Genomic DNA, 16051 nt, shown 5'->3' with positions numbered 1-16051 from the left:
AAGACACTTCATACCTTCCTTGCTGATTTTTGGGTTTGGTGGTGTGATTATTTGCTTTCTGATGTTTGTTTGTGGGGTTTTTTGGATTTGTTTTTTGTTTGTTTAGTTGTGTTTTTTTGGTTGGTTGGTTTTGTTTATTTTTGTAATCCATGCATCTCTTGCCTTATTTCAGCTCCTCTTCTGCCATTGCTTCTCATCCTTGCCCTTTTCTCCCCAATTCCACAAAAATATGGCTAAGGACCAAGGTCAAGAGCAGAGCTTATTTGAACTACTCTTTCCAATGATTTCATATTAGACACACACTGAGAGTGTAAGGTGACTTCTATAAAGTCTTTCCTTCTTGGTCTTTCTCAAATTATCATTTAAAGAATGATTGTGTAAAAAACTCAAACAAACTCTTAGGAAGTTAAGCAGCTACTGAAGTCTACATTGTTGAAAAATGCAAAAACTAAACCAGCATCCCTATATACCCCTGTGATGAGCACCTTCACCTGCCACTCTAGACTGGATTTTAGACAATTTTACATGTGTATTAAAATACATTTTATTAAAACAGGACAAGATAATTAAATGCGTACTAAATGGACATACCTATTTTTTTTGCCAAAAAATGAAATTGATGCATTTACTGTATTAAGTTTCTTTTAAAATTTCATCTTTTATTCACTTGTCAAGAGCCAATAAGTTATATAAATCATAGTAGCTTTCATTTCCTTACTGAAGTAGTCAACAAGAATTTTACTTATTTTTATGCTGACTGGGTAACACATTAGATCTTTAGAAAGAGTGTATTGGACTTTGTTTTTCCAAAGAGATTGTTCTTAAAAACACCATCTTGCACAGGTTTCCTTGAAACCTCTTCCACATTATTAGCACAACATTGTGGTTCCCTCTGGGAGGTTCCAAATGCAGCCGTATCGGGTGCTGAGGCACTCCAGGCTGTGCAGGTCCCTTCATGCCTAGAGAACCAGCCCAGAGGCCGACACAGTGGCCAGCACACACCACAGCCACCACCAACCATTCCACCTTGCCACTGCTCTTTCAAAGAAGCCACAAATTACACTGAAGCTCCATGCTGAAGGCAGAGGCAATTATTCCATTTGACAGATGTTAAACCAAATACTGTTGTATTATGTTAAGAGTCCTAGAAAGTTAGAACCATAGACGAATAGACAGGACTTTTGTCAATGACTGAGGCAGCAACATTGCCATCCCCATGCTTTAAACAGTGCCTGAAGCAACTTCTAAACAGGTAGAATTTGGGAGACTCATGTATAACTTAAACAGTGATTTTTGTTGGCTTTACCTAACATGAATTGTTTTCAAACACTTCAGTAACTTATAACCAGTCCCACAGTTGTCATTTTCCCATCTGCTTTTCATAAGCAGATGTTTTGCTTTGTATACCAATAATAGATTTTTTCCCCAATAGCAATGCAATCTAGTTTTCACGGTAACACACAAGAGCATTCTAGTCTTGTTCCTCTTCATCCCCATCCTCATCTTCATCCCCTTGATCTCCAGATTCAATATCATCTTCATCTTCAACCTGAAATTAAGAAAGATCTGTTGTAAACAGTAATGTCCCTTACTCTGATCCAACCTTTTGAAGGCAAGACAAATGCTGAGGGATTGAAAAATAAGCTTAAAACTAACCTAAGATTATCATGCTGTATCAGTTAGCACTTAATAAAGGCAACTGTCATCTTGTATTGACACACAGTTTAACTTCTCTACTAAGGATGGCTGACTACTGCAAACAGCAGTCTCTGTTGAGCACCATCAGTTTTGCCCTGTAAATCTGAACAAGTTTCTTCATACACATTTCAGTTTCCCACAGAGTTGCGTGAACTAAAACCAACATTCTTGACCAAATAGGTTGAGAAGGAAAACATCTGTCACAGTAACTTCAGCACAACAGTTGGTTATGTCCATCTTGCGGTCACACTTTCAGATGTGAGTCACAAGGATTCTTAAAGGAAACTGCCGAGAAGACAAGGCTCACAGAAACTGCCCTGACAGTTTGCAGCACTGCTTAAGACTAAGCTTTCTGGTTATGACTCGGTATTATCTGTGGAACTATCCCTTAGGATTAGAATATGGCCATCATCTACTTTCTAGTTGGCAGCAGCAAGCCCAGGCACACGGTCAGTTATCATTCCAGACATACATTACAAGTAGCTTTCATCACAGGAGTCTGGCAAGTACCTCTCAACATCCCTAACTCAACACTGCTTTCAAGAAGCAGTAATCATCTTTTACTGATGGATGCCAACATAAGTTCAGAAAGCAACTCTGATAGATTCAACAGCTCCCTACTTATAGAAAGATGCCTCGCCAGATTTACTGGATCAACTATTACCATTCCCAGCCCACTCAGACCTGCCACAAACCTGAGAACTCACTTGATCCATTGTTCTGCTTACCGGTACACCAAGATCTTTCAATTTGATCTTCAGTGCAGATAGTTTCTGATCCTGGTCAGCCAAAAGCACCAGAAGATCATCCTGTTCTTTCTTTGATTCTGCCACTTCTTGCTGAAGTTTACTTTTTTCATCTTGCAATATAGCAACGGTACTACTGGACGAATCCAGGTACTCTTTTAGTGATGCTTTTTCTTCAGAAAGGGCTTTTACTTCACTCTGGCAACAGGAAAAAAAAAATCCCACACCAAATTACACCATAAGCATGGGAACAGCTGAAACCTTGTTTCCTACCAACACATTCCATATGCTACTTGCAACTGCTCCAGCTCCACCAAGCACCCTGTGGCCTTGCTCCTACACACTTCCTTACCCAAACACCCCTTATTACCAACCAGGAGTAAGATCGGTAGAAGTCTTGAACAGTGGCTACCATCCTCCCAGCCAAACTGGATTGCTCATGTCAGAATAAAGCTATTTGCTAGGCTCTCCTTACCAACTATTTAAAGGCAGACATTTCCCAAGTGAAAATAAATGGAAGAGACACATCCAGTTTCCCTTCCATACCTTGAAACATCTAAGATGCTGAAGAAACAAATTACTTATACCCCGAGCCTTTCCTATTGTAGAAGTCTTCACTGAAGGCTGAGTATCAAGTGACTTAATTTGGTGATCCACTACCAACCTTCAATTCTTTTATTTCTTGCTCAAGTCGTCCCTTCCATTCAGAGTTCTGTGCTGCTGTTGCACTGCTGTGTCCTAACACAGGATCTGCAGTTGCATTCTGTGGAGAAGTTTGGTATCAGAGCACTGAATGCCACACATACGATGACAGCAAGCTAAGACACTACAGTCAGTTGTAGAATTTAAAACCATATCTTCTTACAGCATAGCCAAGATGTGACAGGTATGTATCTCCTGCACTGCAAGGCATCAGGGAACAGATCTGTGCTTCCTGGGGTCTTAAACACATATGCACATGCACACAAAAAGGCAAACACAATATGCATCCTCTATTTCACAGAAGCTGTACTGTACAGACACTCTCCCTGACACTCTCCAGCAGATCCTGTCTTGTACAGGCCACCAGCTTTCACTTCTTACATGCCAAAGATTTTTTAATTAGGCTAAACATCCAAATTTTCTATGTGACTACTAAAAAAACACAAGTCTCAGCCAGCCCTACCCAAACTTGGTATTTCCAAACTGTGGCAGCTGTCTTTCAGCTAAAACTGCATTATGGCATTAATTGCTTCTCCAGTTATATGTGTTTAAGTCAAAGTTCTAGGAGAGGTAGACAGTCTGCAGGATGGCAGTTAAGTGGCCTGACAACTGACAGCAGCATAGAGCCCCTGAATGAGCCTTTGCCTCATGAGCATAAATGGCCAACATATGTGCAATGGCATCTTAGAGCAGCTGAGACTTTAGATGGTGGAGGTTTTAAAAACCTTCCTCTCTCAGATGATCTGTACATTAAACATTTCATGTTTTATCTGGCACAAGTCCTCTTTCTTACAATGCCAAAATTAGAACTCTGTGCACAAGTCAAAACAAGCCAGCCATAAGCAAGAGCCTAAGTGAGTCCAGCCACCACAGACCAGCTACCCTGTCTTTAATATAGCAGAGCTGTCAAGCAGGGCACACAGGAGCTACTCTCATTCTGCTTGAACACCAAACATCACTTATTGTTTGCATGACCTGTACTCCTGCAGCTCTGTAGTGGAAACATCTGTAATGTTTTCATGCAACTCGCTGTCTAAGTGTTCTAGATGAACATTCACTGTCTAATGCCATCCACTAGTTTTGAGGACAGAATCACATTTAGTTATTCTCTAAGGCTTTATTAACAAATCTCTTCAACACAGCTAAAAGTTCTGAAGCATTTGGAGGTCTGCACAGACAGATATACCTACTATTTGCCATTCAGCTGTACATAGACTTTCAAATTAGTATCCTCAGCTGTTTAGAAGAATAATGATCCCTCTAAAATACATGATATCATGCATTTGTCTCTCATGGGAGACTATTACCTTTGATTAAGGTGTAAGCTTGAACCACTGAATAGCTGGTATTCCTTGGTTTAAAAATACCATAGACCAATGGCCTCACAGAGCACTAATTTCACTGCAAGTTCCCCTCTTTCCTCATGAAGGATTTGTCTAGGTAACATGTTCCTTGATTTGAAACACTGTTGGAATCACTTGCTGATGCGCATTTTTAAAACAATAGCTTCAGATAGTCTAAGCAGGAAAGCAAAGTCATCAAGATTTAGTCCCCAAAGAGAAAACAAGCAAGTTTTTACTGGTACCAATACTTGTAGCTTTTGATTCTCAGTCTGAAGTTTAGAGATTTCTGCAGACTGTAGTTGTATCTGACTCCTGAGCCTTTCCAGTTCCTTTGGGAAACAAAGAAGAAACATACTTTTAAGTTAATTTGATAAAACAAGGTAATTATTCACTATTTTTTCTTAAGTTAATTGCTACCAGACCAACTGCTTCCTACTAGCATACATAAGAAGGAAGCTGTATCTTTCTCTCTCAATAAGAGCACAGCAACCATTTCTCTAGAAGCCAAAACTAGTCAGCAACAAGCACTATTTTCCACCCTGGTCTTACAAACTCTTTTCTGTAGAATGTTCAACTAAGCCACCTGTCCAAGCCTTGGTCATGTGTATAAAGGTGTTTCACACCACTAGCACTTCCATTAGCATCCTCCACCATGTTTACTCTTGGTGCAGAAACTCACTACGACTTATCAGCCCAGGCATTATTAGTTTCATAATCACAGTATTATTTGAGCAACAGCTGCCTTAAGTTATTGAACCTTCAGATATTTAAACATTTACTCACTCTATGGGATACATCTAATACCTGGAAGCTTTCATATCAATATTTAAAAGTATGTCTTCCAATAGGTAAACAGATTTTTCAAGACCAAAGCATCAGTTCATGTGTCTTTGGCTGGCTCAAACTGGCTTAGCAAAAGCAACAGATTCATTTTTGCATGCATAATCTTCATGCTCCAAGATTATTACCGTCACCACATAAACATACACCATTAAAAACATCAACATGCTCAGGAATCCATGCTCCTTCCTATCCCCAGCTACCACTGTTCACTGCAGCTTTGCTAAAATACCACAAGTTCACCTTCTGTAGTTCATTGTTGTGCTCCAAGCCACCAGATTTGCTGATCTGTGAAGACTGCTCTGTTCCCATTTCCAACTGTGAAGACTTCTGAAACAGCAACAGGAAAATCAGCCATAGAACCAGACAGACTGTGTTCTGACAACACATTTAAAGTTCCCAGAAGACAAGGTGCAAAAAGGATAAGAAATCCACATCATAAAGCTTTCCGATTACAACAGAGCAGCTGGATAGCCTCCTGTAAGGTGGATGTGAAAACATCTTTCACCAATTCAAATGCATAAGACACACACACAAAATCAAAGCAGCATTATCCTGCATTTTGACAAGGAGGTCAAATGCAGGCCACCCTAAGTACATCTTAGGCATTACCCCCACTATGCTCCTAGGAGACACCTACCAGTGTACCTACGGTACAACAGGTAACTGCACAAAGTACTCTTGGGAACAACGTGAAGCAGAAAAGGCTCTGGTCAAGCCCTCTCTCACCATAGCTCCTGTTATCAGCATGCAATAATGAGGACTTACACAGCTTGCAGCAAACTATAATTGAAAACAGGAACTGGAAGCCACACCAAGTTCTTCTGAGACAGTTAGTACTTACTAATTTTTCAATCACAGAATCCTTTTCCCTTAACTGTCCTTGCAGTAGTTCATGCTTGGTTTTCCATTCCTCCAAGTCCTCCTTCAATTTGTTCACTTCTTCTGTCTGAATGCCATTCATCTGGAATGTATCACCGTTGGAATTATGATGCTGAGTGTCCTTTCCTAAAAGACACAGTTTATAACAAAGGTCACAAACAGGAACATCATTTTGAAGTTGGCTTCAAACACAAAGTATGTATTGACTGGCCTCCTCCGACCCCACAAGGCAATACAAGCCATTCTAACTCAAGAACTGAAGCAGCATGTTTAAAAATTATTTATCAAAAGTTCAAAGACCTCTAATTTACCATTCCTTCAAGGCTGTGTCTGTGTGCTGGTTTAGTCATTCAGTTCATCCAAAGTAAGTTCATAGACAGATCATTCAATACAGGAAGGACAATTGTTTCCTTACCTCTTTTAATCATAAATAATTCCAAAGATAGAATTACTTTTTGAAATCATGTCATATACAGCTTACCACGCAACTTGACCTCAAAATTACATGAATATACTGTCCTGATTTAAACATTCCATTAGCAGTCTCTCTAATGACAGTAACAGGCCTCATATTACACACCCTGTCATACGATAATTCTTCCCTAATTCATGCTTTCATTCATAGATCCAAACTTCAGTAAAGAACATGGCTAATCTGTTCCCCCTCCAAGTCTGAACATGCAATGAATATTTTGGACTAGCTTAAGACACAAAGATGTGGAAAGCCTCTACCAGCAGTTCCCTGGGAGCAAATGGTTCCTACAGCAAACTTGAGCTCTCACTCTTCACCAGGCACCTGATGTGACATCGGGATCAGGTCAGAAGCTGTTACTAATCCCAGTATTTCCATGTGTCTAGTTAAGTGACCTGTGGGGTCTATAGTGGTCTTCTTCAGGTGCCTGTTTTGCCAATGCACAGGCTTACGCGGCAGAGAGACCCTAGCTCATGTGCTTAAACGGATCTTGCAGAAAACCGACCTGTTATTTCAAGAAACACAAAACTTGAGCACAAAGCAAGAACAAGTTACAACTCACATTTTTCAAGCTGTTCTTTTAGTTATTCCCATGCTTTACTCTGTAGTGTCACAGCACTTAAAGCAAAACCTAGTACTTGTAGGAAATGAAGCAAGTCTGATGCTTAAAACGAAATTGTTTGCAATACTCACATCACCGTGTATAAAGTGTGTTTTATCTCTCTCACAAGTTTGTATATGCTACAGAAGATACAACAGCAAGCCTGAAGTGACAGAAGGTTGTCTGCTGGAGCTGTTCTGTAGCTTGCCATAAATTACACAAGATCTTTCGCACTAGAATTTTTTTTTAAATTATTCTTTCCAGAACCTACCTAGCTGTACTTTAAGGAGATTATACTGGTCCTTATGCTGCTGGATCTGTGACACTTGCTGTGTAACTGTTGCTTGGAGCTGTTCATTTTGAGATTTTAAAGTGTTAATTTGTTGTTTTAATTCTTCGAGCTCCAGGTCCTGAAAAAAGAAAAAATAATAATTAAAAAAAACCAAAACAAAACAAAACAACACCACTTCAAGTAATAATACTTTTGAATACAACAACATCAGGAAGGAAAGAACAGAAAAACCTTTACTCCACCAGTACACACTACTGGTTCATGATATTGCCAGTGTTACCTGTGAGAGATGAACAGAAAAGCCTCATGCAAACCAAGATCGCTATTTCTAGGAAAAAAGGCAGGGAAAAGCAGAAGCAGCCTGTCACACCAGACCAATGCCTTCCAGATCTTTTGGAAGAAAGCTCCAGCATCCCCTTAGCAGGGACAGCGGGAGAAAAAAAAAGGAAGCACATTAAATCTGACAATAGTAATTTTTCTTCATCACACTGAAGCTGCAACACATTTGCTCCACTTCAAGAGTATTTAAAGCCTCACTGGAGGTTGAAAAGTGTCCCTTAATTCCTCATCTACTGCTGTATTTTGTGTCTATTCCATGTCTCTGGACTACAAACACCTGCTTCAGCTCCCCATTAGCCAAGTTAATTAGCTTTGCTCTCTAAGCTGTGGCAACAAAACAAGTTAAATACTGTTGGGGAAGAAAAATATTTGAGAGTCTAACCACAGCAAGTATACCCAGACTTCATTGACAAACTTCATTTCTTCATTCAGCCACATTTTACCTGTTATCTTTTCAAAGGTGAGAGCATAGAATTACATCTTTTTTTGAAAGGCTGCAAATACTGCAGTTCCTCATTTGAAAAGAAAAACTTAAATACAGGAAAGAGTCGATGTACCCCAGGAAAAGAATTAAACTTAACCATTCTTCTAAACACTGACATTTCAGTTGAGCCAGAAATTCTTGGCTTAAGTGTCTTTATAATTGTTTCTGCATTGCTAGATTTCTTCTTACTTGTTTTGGAACGTCGGGTATCAAACAGCCCTGCAATGCCTCCAAAAGCCACAACAAAAAACTTCTACATGCACATGTACAGTGTAACTTCCTCTTACCTGCTCTCTAATGACTTTTTTGTAGTGAGTCACAATGTTGTCATGCTGTTCCAATGTCTTCTTGACCTCCTCCTCCTTTTTATCTTCCTCACTGGACTTGTAAATAGCTTTACTTATGACACCTGTCAAAAACAGTTTGCCAGCTAAAGCCCAGTTCACATATCTCTTTTGTCCTCAAAACAGTCTCACAATTTGAGTTCAGAGCATTAAAAATTCAACCTGCACTTTTAAAAAAGCAGTTGTCACAAACAGGTTTAAGAAAATTGGAAATAACAATTTCTTAATAGCAAGTTCTGCACACTTTCTGCTTTACACAGTTTCATAAAAGCAAAAGGGTCTTTTTAGTCCTTTCCCTCTAAAAAGCTATGTTTCACTTGCATGAGGGCTCCACTATAGCTGTTACTCAAGTAAAAGACTTAAGACTACAAGGGCAATATGTAGATGAAACATGATTGGGCAAAAACATCTTTACTGTTGCTGCTTCAAGTTTTTTTTTCCTTCTTTGGACTGACAGAAGTTGGGCAACGTTATAATAATAAACAGTATGAGTTAGATGTTAAGTATGATGGCAACCTCTCTCTTTTGTGAAGAACAAAAACAAGTAAATAAAGTTCCTATCATTTTCTAACAGGCCAGAAAATTCAACATTCATAATTTTTCTTAATGAATCAGTTAGAAACAGCAAATACCTATATTGCATACTTACATGAATCAAGCTCCTATGACCATCATATGTGCTCAATACTTTAGTCTCTATGTGAGCAGAGGTAAATACACCTCTTGGACACAGTGTGATAACTCACAGCACGTATTGGGAATCATTTCACTTATGAATATGAAGTTCTCCATTTAGTATTTTTACTAAATACTTCAACTGTGAGCCTGGGTTTATGATCATTTAAAGCTATTACTGTAACCCGTATTTGAGAATATTCCATTTTAGTATCATCACACTACTTTTAATAGGGTTACAATTAAGCGCATTTGGTAATTCAGTCATCAGTTCATCACAAACTACAGAAATGAGCGTAACATCTCACCTTCCAGTTCCTTTACAAGTTTGGTAAATTCATGATCAAACATCATGTGGTCTGGGCTAGAAAAACTAGGCTGTGGTTTTTGAGCAGCTCTGGAGTAAAGTTCATGTTTGCTAATAAAGCCAAGCTTCTCAATGAAGTTCTCTCTTCCAATTCTCTTCTCAATCAGCTGTTTCAGCTTCTCCCTAAAAGGAAGAGATCACAGTGTAACAGCTGAAAAGAAGCAAACCCAGTCTTTCTTGAAGGTGGTTTGTCCAGTTATGACTAATTATCCGTCTCAAGTCTTAACCACACTAGATACTTTACATTCAAGATGCAATTTTCTTTGGTGTGCCACTGACGTCTGTTCTGAGCCCAAGAATATGCAGGTTAGGAGGACCTGTGCAAAACAACTACCTAGCCATGGGTCAGCTATTCTGTATCCCATAAGGAACATGCATAGAAAATATTCAAAAAATAGAAATATTTTTTTTACTATGCAGGTGGTAAAATACTGGCCCAGGTTGCCCAGAGAGGTGGGTAGATGCCCCATCTCAGGCCAGGCTGGGCTCTGAGCAACCTGATCTGGTTGAAGAAATCCCTGCTCATGGCAGGGAGTTGTTGGACTGGATGAGCTTTGAAGGCCCCTTCCAACCCAAACTATTCTGTGCTTCAACTAAATATTGTTGACTGCATCGCCTCAGTTAAAAGCCTCTTAAAACACCATCTGCCATTCACAGAACCTTCCCCTACTGTCCCCTTATTTCTACACCATACTTACTTCCTGTAATTTTCAAGGGAATTGTCATTATAGTAGATGGAAATGCCAAGCAAAAGTGCACACAGGCCTTGGACAAGCTGCTCCTCTTCTCCAAGGTTTTCAGCTATCTGTCCTGTGAGCTAGAGCTCTTGTTAAGGGTATTTGAGGTATTTCATAAGCACAATACATATAACACAATTCTCCCTATATAAATTCCCAATTAAAATTATTTTCACATGAGAAAACAAGCTTAATTAGCAAGTAGGCAAAAGAGTTGATGGAATCCTCAGAAAACTCGCTCCTGTTTTAAAGGACTTGAGTGGTTTCCCTGAAGCTTTTCTCATAAACTGTCTGCTTAACCCAAGGTAGGTAGTTGTTCCAAAACAAACTTTCAGTTTAGACAAGGTGTCAGTTTATCCTTGTGTACTTTAGTCAGATCTTTTCCTGAAAAGCAAGCATTAGAAATAAGCTTCAACAGAAATAGGAAGCATTCTTCCTATTTCTTGGATGTCAGCATAAGTCACACTAAAAATATAAATGGGGGTGTCACAATAAAAACCACACCAACAGAATGACATCGCTTTCCACTATTCTTTGTTACATGCACATCTTAAAGATAGCTCAGCATACACAGAGTATTGTCAAATAGCTGATTGTATCTCTTGCCTCAACACATTTTCTTTTCGTGTCATGCAGCATACCTGCAAACTGACCTAAATAAACATGTGACTTGAACATGAATAATCCAAGTAATTTCTAGGCAAGCAGTTCTACTCTGCAAGCAGGTCAAGGATACAAAAGGTATATTGGCTGGATTGTGAAGGAAGTGTGTGACAGCAATTGAGCAGTTGCTTAGCCAAGTGCAAAGCAACATCAGTAGTCCAACCCTGGTCTGTACTTTGCTGCCCTGAAAAGAATAAACCCCTCCATCATTATATTTCCACAGTACAGAACTAAAAACAAAACAAACAAAAAACACACCCCAACAAACAAACAAACCAAAATCCCCAAACCAACCAACCAACCAGCTGTATAGGTTCAAAACTCACACACTTTCACTCATTTTAAAAACCACAAGTCATGTCTTTCAAAACACCCATTTGTTAGTTATACTGAACACAGATTAAGTGCTTTGAGGAAACAAGTATTAAACCATTCATATTTAACTTTTCAGAGCAAAACAAGCAACACAGATGTGAAAAGTGACTCAGTGCAAATCAGCACTGATACAGAAATCATAACAAATTAGTTTTGCATTTATAATTAATACTAGGGTAACATGAAAGAACGTACATACAAACCCAGTAAAGAAGTAACAAGGCATAAATTAAACCAGGTAAGGATTCCCTATAAAAAGAGATGCATCACTAAGACCTCCCCTGCTGACTAAAAATTGCCATGTGCTCCTATTATTGTTTTCTAAGTAATGTAAGATAATACTCAAGTGGCTTTTGATTCAGACAGTCAGCACATTAAGCCAGCAAGAATATTAACTGCAGTATTTGTTTTTGTTAACTAGGGAAAATGAGCTTTTATCTAAAAATTGACTGCCTTCTCAATTCTGTCCCCCTTGTCTTTGCTGCAGGTACTGTGGGCACAGCAGCATTCAAGACAGGCATACATCTCTTCCAACAGTCAACATTCAAAAGGCAACCAAGGAAAATGTTCCCTGTATGGAAAACTAAATTTTAAACACACATCTAATAAACCAGGTAAAGTAACTGGAAGATAAAGTGAAGTCCTGAAGGCAGGAAAAGGCTTATAGAACTGCTGGGATACCTTCAAAGGGGGGCAAGAAAATGTACTGGAATGAGCAGTCACAGATCAAGACAATGGCAAAAGAGAGGTATTAATCAACAGCAAAGAGTATCTGCTGGAGAGCTATCTGCGCTTGTGACACTGAATTTCCATCCATGTCTCTGGTAACCCTTGTGCTTTAGAGCTGAAGGCTGTGTTGTTTTTAACTTTAGTTAAGCATTCAAAAAACCCAACACCCCCCACACTAAGAAAGCCCCCGAAAGTCTTTGAATAAGCCGGTTTCCCATTGAAATAGCCAGTAAGCAGCTGTCCAGCAAGCAGCAGTCTGGCAGGCTCCCAGCTACCCCTGCAGACCACAGAACAGGTAGGAACTGAGCCCAGCAACTCTGGAAGACAATACCTAGCTCAGAAGAGACTGCCTTCAAGGACTTCCTTTTGAGTTGCTGTGATTTGCTGCAGTATACCACTATCACCAAGATGAACCATCTCCTTAAAGGAGGTGAACACAGATGACAGATACTGTGGTAGTCACCTCTAATGCTGCACACATAGGAAACGGAGCTTCTGTCCCTTTTTCCTCATGACCATCCTCATTACTGCCAGGGACACAAGTAAACTGTGTCAGAACCACAGAGAATACAGCCATCACCACAAACCGCACAGCACCTGCCTGATGTGTTTCACTGTAAGTACTACATGCCATACTAGCAATTGTTGTTCAGTCCTTACTGTATGTTTGTCTGCAGCTTTGTTGTGACCCTCCCATGATGTTGTATAAACACAGATTATCTTCCTTGCTGCTACCCTGGCAGCTGAATAACACAACTGGTTTCCACTGATCTAGACCTCAGTGCAAGTTGCACAGTCCCCAAACCCTATTCTCTTTCCCCCCAACTGGCTCATTTAGCTTTCCCCGTCACCATTGTGTATTTCCCCTACCCACCTCATACTTGGTAAACAGTTCATGACTTGTATGCAACACAGCACTTTCAAAGTCTTTCCTCATGAGGTGACATTTATTTCCAAGACAGTCTAATGATATGTTTAAGAGATATTCACTATCATGTAACAGGTTTATCTACAAAAGCAAGACAGGATACCAAAAGAGCTGTCTCACCACTTTTTATTATCTACAAATTAAGGCTAAGGACTGTGTTCGCACTCCAGTCTTCAGGTTAAGCATAAATTAGGACACAAGGTCACAAATCAGAGGTCTTTCAAGCTCATACAGGAAATCATCTGCCACATCACACTGCTGTAGTGAACATCAATGATATTGTCATGTCAAACAACTTAGCTAAAGAACCTGCTGACCACACAGGCCCTTCTTGCTATACTGAAGCTTCTAGACAGGCAATTTGCTTTGTCATTGCCATTTCACATAACTACAGGGTCACCTAGGTTGAAAGGGACCCTGGAAGTCACAGAGAGTCCACATTCCTTTAGCACAAGAGCAATGTAAAAGCACCACACCAATTCTGCCTAAATTACTTCCAGATCAGATGCAGTAACAGCCTCCTGATACTGCCAACTATGTAACTTACCCCACCACAGAAACCCCTTTGGGGAAACACGACCCTGACACAGCACTGGGGGATGGAGTGTGCTTGTGTCCACTGGATGGATGGAGCATCCATCCTCCACACTTGCAGCTTGACCCCACCTGCAAGTACCATTATGCAGTGGTCAGAGAAACTGCCCTTTTTCCCCCCATTCATTGCTCCTCACACCTCAGACTTGTTCAAAACCGCTGGGAATTGCTTCCCCCAGTCCTTCTGCTCTGAAGGGATGGCTATGTTCCTCAACCTATGCTCAGCCTTAATGTCTCTAGTAAACCTGAGAAAAGGCCACTGGGCTTCACCAATTTTACCATGTTTCTCTTTCTACAAATGATAGACTTATGCGACACTTAATCAGTTTAATTGCTGACAGTCTGCATTTAATCCCACAGTAACCACCCATGCAACATTGCTTCCACTCTTCTGAGAGAGATGGAAGTTACTTGGAGGGACCAGAAACAGCCCAAGTGTAAGAGTACAGACTGACTAATTACTGACAACATGGCTATGACATCCATCATCTGTGCAGAGACCTCAGTCACAGCAACTTACTGCTGTTCATCAAAAGATAGAGTCAATTCTTTTCTAACTGAACAAAAATAAATGCTGGCTTCAAACAAAACAAACGAGCAGCACTAGAAATCCCTTTCCCCTCATTTACATTTACAAATAGTGGCTCTTACCATCCTGACATTATGAGCCGGTTCATACACACTGGGAATACCTGCTGTAACTGGCAGTCTTGCCTTACATCACATTACCACACCTCGTACTTCTTAGGAGACACTGGCAGAAGTGTCACTCATTAAGATCTTGTCAGAAACAGTTACTTTTGCATGTGCTACCTGGCATTTAAAGCACACGTTGTCTGCCGGAAGAAATTGTACACCACATTTGTTCTCAAGCACTGCATGCTATTCTGAGGTCAAACTAACACTTTCTGCTTAAGGTTTTCCACATAGACCAAAACACCCTCTGGAAAAAAACCAAAAAAACAGAAAACCAAAACCAAACAACAACAACAAAAAACAACAAACCCCAACACAAAGCTATTTCCTAGACATTGCACGATAACCTCTACTGAGATAGATGACAGCTCCCCATGGCTGCTGTTCTAACAATTTAGGGCTGAGAACAATAACACCATCCCTCAGGACAATTGTGATAAATGTGGTAAATAAAGCAGACAATTCCACAGCAGCAGTATTTCAAAATTGCTTTTTCTGCTGCTGATAACCACCTTAACAGCACTTCAAGTAACACAGCCTGAAACCCTAACAACTCACTTCAGGGGTCACTTGCTAGTAATGAGATCCCTTGCTATTCACAGCTAGTAGCTCCCAAGGTTAAAACTTTTTGCTAGTAAGTAGAACATATAAAGTGGTTGGAACACAGGTTTAACAACGGCTTTTCTTTTAGTAGTCAGGAAATAATCATCATGTTCCTACTTTAAATTGTGCCAGCTGTTTCTTGCAGGCCAGTCTGGGAAAATAGCATTTCTAAAAGTTTTAATTTTTCTTACAAGAAAGTGCATCTGTTAGGTGAACAGATGGTGAATGAGTCTGCCCCACTGGAAAGAAAGCACCCATCCTACCCAAGATATTTATCCCATAGTTTTGTGGAGTATCCCCAGAGAATCCCCTGGAGAAACAGAAAGAGCTTGTTACGCTAGGAAAAAACCCAAACCCAAGTGCAACACAAAGCCGTAAGTGGAAACACATCAAAAAGCTGTTAAAGAACACCTCCCCGCAAAACCCAAGACAAGAGGAAAAGGGCTGCTTTTGGCAAGAAAATGCCAAAGCTGTGCCAAAAACATACATACCCGTCTGTCGATCTTATCACCCTGTAAGTTATACATGCATTATTTGAGAACTTCTAAGTGGAACACATTTCAGAAATGTCCCCCCAAAGTCTAAGTCCCTTGTAGTTTTTAAGACTAAAGAGCTGCAGGGAGTTTTACTAACTCAAATTTACTGTCAGCAAAAATGCCAGGAAAAGGATACAAAAGAGTACTGTCTGTTTTCAGGTAAAGCAGGTGAAAAGTCACATGAATTAATTCAAAATACAAGAATTCTGCCGTTATTCTTACTTGCAGTAAAGTCTAATCACTGCCAGAATTACAGTAGCTCCTTATCATTACAACCATTCGGGGTACAAGTATGCATAACAGAAGTGCACATCACAAGAAAGTGTGGTCTAGGATACAAAGTTTAATTACTTGGCATTTGCAAAGCCAAGCATTAATACACCAAAAAAGTTTTAAAAAGCTCTT

At 39.9% G+C, this 16051-nt stretch overlaps 1 protein-coding gene across 3 annotated transcripts in view; it reads right to left on the bottom strand.

The window, feature by feature from the left end:
* Nucleotides 1-533: 533 nt before the first annotated feature.
* Nucleotides 534-16051, bottom strand: part of USO1 (USO1 vesicle transport factor) — a 41260-nt gene continuing 25742 nt past the window's right edge. For 2 of the 3 annotated variants that reach the window (XM_080344030.1, XM_080344028.1), the window contains exons 14-25: nucleotides 15602-15622; nucleotides 11259-11369; nucleotides 10484-10602; nucleotides 9727-9908; nucleotides 8687-8808; nucleotides 7556-7694; nucleotides 6174-6337; nucleotides 5573-5659; nucleotides 4732-4818; nucleotides 3109-3207; nucleotides 2427-2642; nucleotides 534-1549 (exon numbers count right to left, since the gene is read on the bottom strand). In XM_080344030.1, coding sequence (XP_080200156.1) covers nucleotides 1472-1549; nucleotides 2427-2642; nucleotides 3109-3207; nucleotides 4732-4818; nucleotides 5573-5659; nucleotides 6174-6337; nucleotides 7556-7694; nucleotides 8687-8808; nucleotides 9727-9908; nucleotides 10484-10602; nucleotides 11259-11369; nucleotides 15602-15622 — 1425 coding nt within the window. In that variant the 3' untranslated portion in view covers nucleotides 534-1471. The remainder of the gene's footprint in view (nucleotides 1550-2426; nucleotides 2643-3108; nucleotides 3208-4731; nucleotides 4819-5572; nucleotides 5660-6173; nucleotides 6338-7555; nucleotides 7695-8686; nucleotides 8809-9726; nucleotides 9909-10483; nucleotides 10603-11258; nucleotides 11370-15601; nucleotides 15623-16051) is intronic. The other variant, XM_080344029.1, reaches the window with a different exon arrangement.

The sequence above is a fragment of the Nesoenas mayeri genome (assembly GCF_963082525.1).
Source record: "Nesoenas mayeri genome assembly, chromosome: 4".
In the NCBI taxonomy this organism is placed as follows: Eukaryota; Metazoa; Chordata; class Aves; order Columbiformes; family Columbidae; genus Nesoenas; species Nesoenas mayeri.
The sequence above is the reverse complement of the archived record's forward strand: the minus strand, read 5'-3'. Positions and strand labels throughout refer to the sequence as shown.